At 40.2% G+C, this 3,453-nt stretch overlaps 1 protein-coding gene across 1 annotated transcript in view; it reads right to left on the minus strand.

The window, feature by feature from the left end:
- The window catches only part of BCO2 (beta-carotene oxygenase 2), a 55,461-nt gene that overhangs the window by 29,218 nt on the left and 22,790 nt on the right, over positions 1 to 3,453 (minus strand). The window contains 1 exon segment of the mRNA XM_015562470.1: positions 2,298 to 2,400. Within this exon segment, the coding sequence (XP_015417956.1) occupies positions 2,298 to 2,400 (103 nt within the window).

The raw sequence follows: 3,453 nt of genomic DNA on the forward strand, positions 1-3,453 counted from the left end.
TGTGGTGGCTCCTGTGGCTGGTGGGGGGAGGCTTCACACACAGCTGCTGTTCCTCAGACAGAGGGTGTGGTGATCCCATTAATGATTCTTGCCTGGTTGAAGAATTTTGTATCAGCTTCCAGTCAACGCTCTCCACAAACTGAATGAGCCAAGTTTCGTCTGAATGGCTAAGGCGACACAGGCAGCCACATTGTCACCTTCCTGGGGCTAAGTGGAGCCCTGAGAGTTTTAAGCGGCCACAGCTCGGTGGGGGCCAGCGACGGGCTCTGGTTCCACCTTTGCTCAAGGGGCACACACAGACGCGCACCCACGCGCCTTCTCTTGAGTGCCAGTTCTTAAACTTCTCACTGAATCAAATAATTAAGAAAAAAAAGTAAATTTAGTTTCAGTTGAGATTGGAAGATAAAACAATTTCCTGTCTCGGCACTCGGATAATTAATGATTACTCAATTCACTACATTTAAACACAACTAGTCATGAACTGTTCTATCTGCAAGTCATGATGGCATGCATAAGCGAGGCAGAGACACCCAGGAAACACCCAGCAGAGGAATGACTTGCCCAATACAGTTCATCTAACCTGGGGACTCTTCAGGACTCTTTAAACAGCAAACTGAGGCAAAGTAACAAGCACAGCATCTGGTAAGTGCCAGAAGGGTTTCTCAAAGATCCAGGGGCTGCTTGAGCCAAAATCATCGGGGACCTTGTTAAAATGCACCAAGAGGTGAGGAGCTGTTAAATTCTTGGCCCCTTTTTGGGTCTACTGAACCACTATCTCGGAAGATGAAGCTCAGTAACCTACATTGCTAAGAAGCATTCCAGATGATTCTTAGACATACTACACGCTGAGAATGACTGATCTAACAACTGTTTTAGAATATATAATTCAGAATGGTTAAACAGTATTTAAAAGGGATGTTTGCTGCTTCCTATTACAACTGTGAAGAATACATTCCTACCCGAGGTCAGATAATAAAGAAGAGAGAGAGCTGGGTACCCCATCTCTACTTGAGCCAGTAAAAAACAAGCCCGCAGTATTCATCTTCACATACACCCATGTGTAAATATGGAGAGGAACAGATGAACAACTCACAATTCCAATTGTTTACCAAAGTTACACATTAACCTATACAAAAGTTTTATAGGTTATAGAAGACTGATTGACAGATAAGCTAGTCAGAAATATCTAATACACGTTTCATTCAAACACAGATATGTGTGCTCAGATATAGGAACATGAATTTGCATGTCCTGAGACCCTTCTGTACTCAGAGGTGAATAATTATTAAGGTGGTCTACAGAGTGTGTGTGTTTCAGACTTGATGCCAAGTCTGGTTTTAGGCACTTAGAAGCTTGCCTAAGCAAGTATCTTAAACCTTGTCAAGGCCCACTATTTATAAAAAGAAGTAATAAGCCCTAGCTGGTTTGGCTCAGTGGATAGAGCATCAACCTGCAGACTGAAGGGACCCAGGTTTGAATCTGGTCAAGGGCACATATTTCAGTTATGGGCTCGATCCCCAGTGGGGGCTGTGCAGGAGGCAGCCAATCGATGATATTCCTCTCTCATTGATGTTTTTATCTCTCTAAACCTCTCCACTCCTCTCCCTCTAAAAAGTCAATAAAAACATATTTTAAAAAGAAATAATAACACCTTTCTCAGATAAGTGTTAAAGGATTAAATGAGAAAATACCTAGAAAAATGTTTAACGCCAGCACATACTAAGCATTCAGTAAATGTTAGCTATCATTATTAGCTATGAGAACTTTCAGGAGCAGATAGGTAGGCAGTTGGGGAAGTGGGTGACCAGGAAAGAGGTGTGATGTATGTGGTTGTAAATGCAACTGCACTGTAACTTTAACTTACTTTGTACTGTATTAATCCCATTATAAAAATAAATTCCTTCCTATGTGATAGACAATGTATCTTGTCTACATCTTTGCTGCAGAATTCTAAATTGCATATACTTACAATATGGTACTTTATCAAAATTCAAGTTTGAGAAATACATACAGAAAATCCCTACAATGCTTGTGAGCCAAAAAGCACAATGGAACATAAAATTGTGAGTGAGGCTGAGAAGGTCAAGTAGAAAACCAGCTGCTAAGCATATGTGCAAAAGGACCGTAGAGTACGTACTCAATGATAGATTATGTACTTTAAGTTTAGTAATGCAATTTCAGAGATTTTTTCTGAACTTTTCAAATGAAGTTTCATAGGTTTACATCTTAATCACAATGGAACCCCGGGAAGATATTAACTTCGAATTATTTTTAAAAAGACTTCCATCCCACTTTACCATGTGGCCCATAGGAGTTCCCCATGTTGTATGCAGTTCCGTCTGGGTCATAATGAGGATGTGCAGTTGCTCCATTCACAGCAATGAATTTGCTCCAGTCTACCTGCAAATTGAAGACCATCAGAAAATTTTAAATGTTAACATGGGCAGATCTCTATTTAGATCCGTAAACAGTAGAGATGTGTCAAATACTTTTAAAATAAGATATGAAAACAATAGCCCTAAGTCCTAATATCTCACCTCTGAGAATTCAAAATCATTTTCCCTCCTAAAGAAAAATAAACAAAAACACCCCCAAAATAAAGAAAAAAACCCCACCACTAACGAATAAAAAATGTACAAAAAGTATTACCCAATAAGGGTAAATTTCCCCCCAAGATCACAGGAAAGCTCAAAGAGTAAGAGTTAAAATTAAAATTCTGGCCTCTCTCTCTCTCTCTCTCTCTCTCTCTCTCTCTCTCTCACACACACACACACACACACACACACACACACACACACACACCTACTCCTTTCCCTTCCCCCTTGTCTTCCCCCAGGCGCAGTTACCTTTGCCTTTCTCTCTCCTAAGCTCCAAAGACCCTTCCTCTGCCTCTGTAACTTGTTTCCGAGCCTATGCCACCCAATTGGCTCACTTCTACTACCTCTGTAACTTTCTAAATAAGCTTTCTCTTATTTAAAAAATTAAGTTAAATTAAAAATCTGGTCCAATTTTTTATTTAACTTTTAATTAATGTGTTAAGTTAAAGTAGTATGGGTCTACCAGAGGTGGGCAAACTTTTTGACTCGAGGGCCACAATGGGTTCTTAAACCGGACTGGAGCGCTGAAACAAAAGCATGGATGGAGTGTTTGTGTGAACTAATATAAATTCAAAGTAAACATCATTACATAAAAGGGTACGGTCTTTTTTTTTTTTAGTTTTATTCATTTCAAACAGGCCGGATCCGGCCCATGGGCCGTAGTTTGCCCACGGCTGGTCTAGACAATCTCCAGTCCAATTCTACCTGTAGCTAGGAAGAACATGAGCTGACCACAGTAAACGTTTTTGTTTTGTTGTTTTTCTTTATATTTTTTTATTTTTTCATTTCAGAGAGGAAGGGGGAGAGAGAGAGACAGTGATGAGAGAGAATCATTGATCAGCTGCCTTCTGCATAC

This window comes from Myotis davidii, unplaced genomic scaffold (genome assembly GCF_000327345.1).
Source record: "Myotis davidii unplaced genomic scaffold, ASM32734v1 scaffold97, whole genome shotgun sequence".
NCBI lineage: Eukaryota > Metazoa > Chordata > Mammalia > Chiroptera > Vespertilionidae > Myotis > Myotis davidii.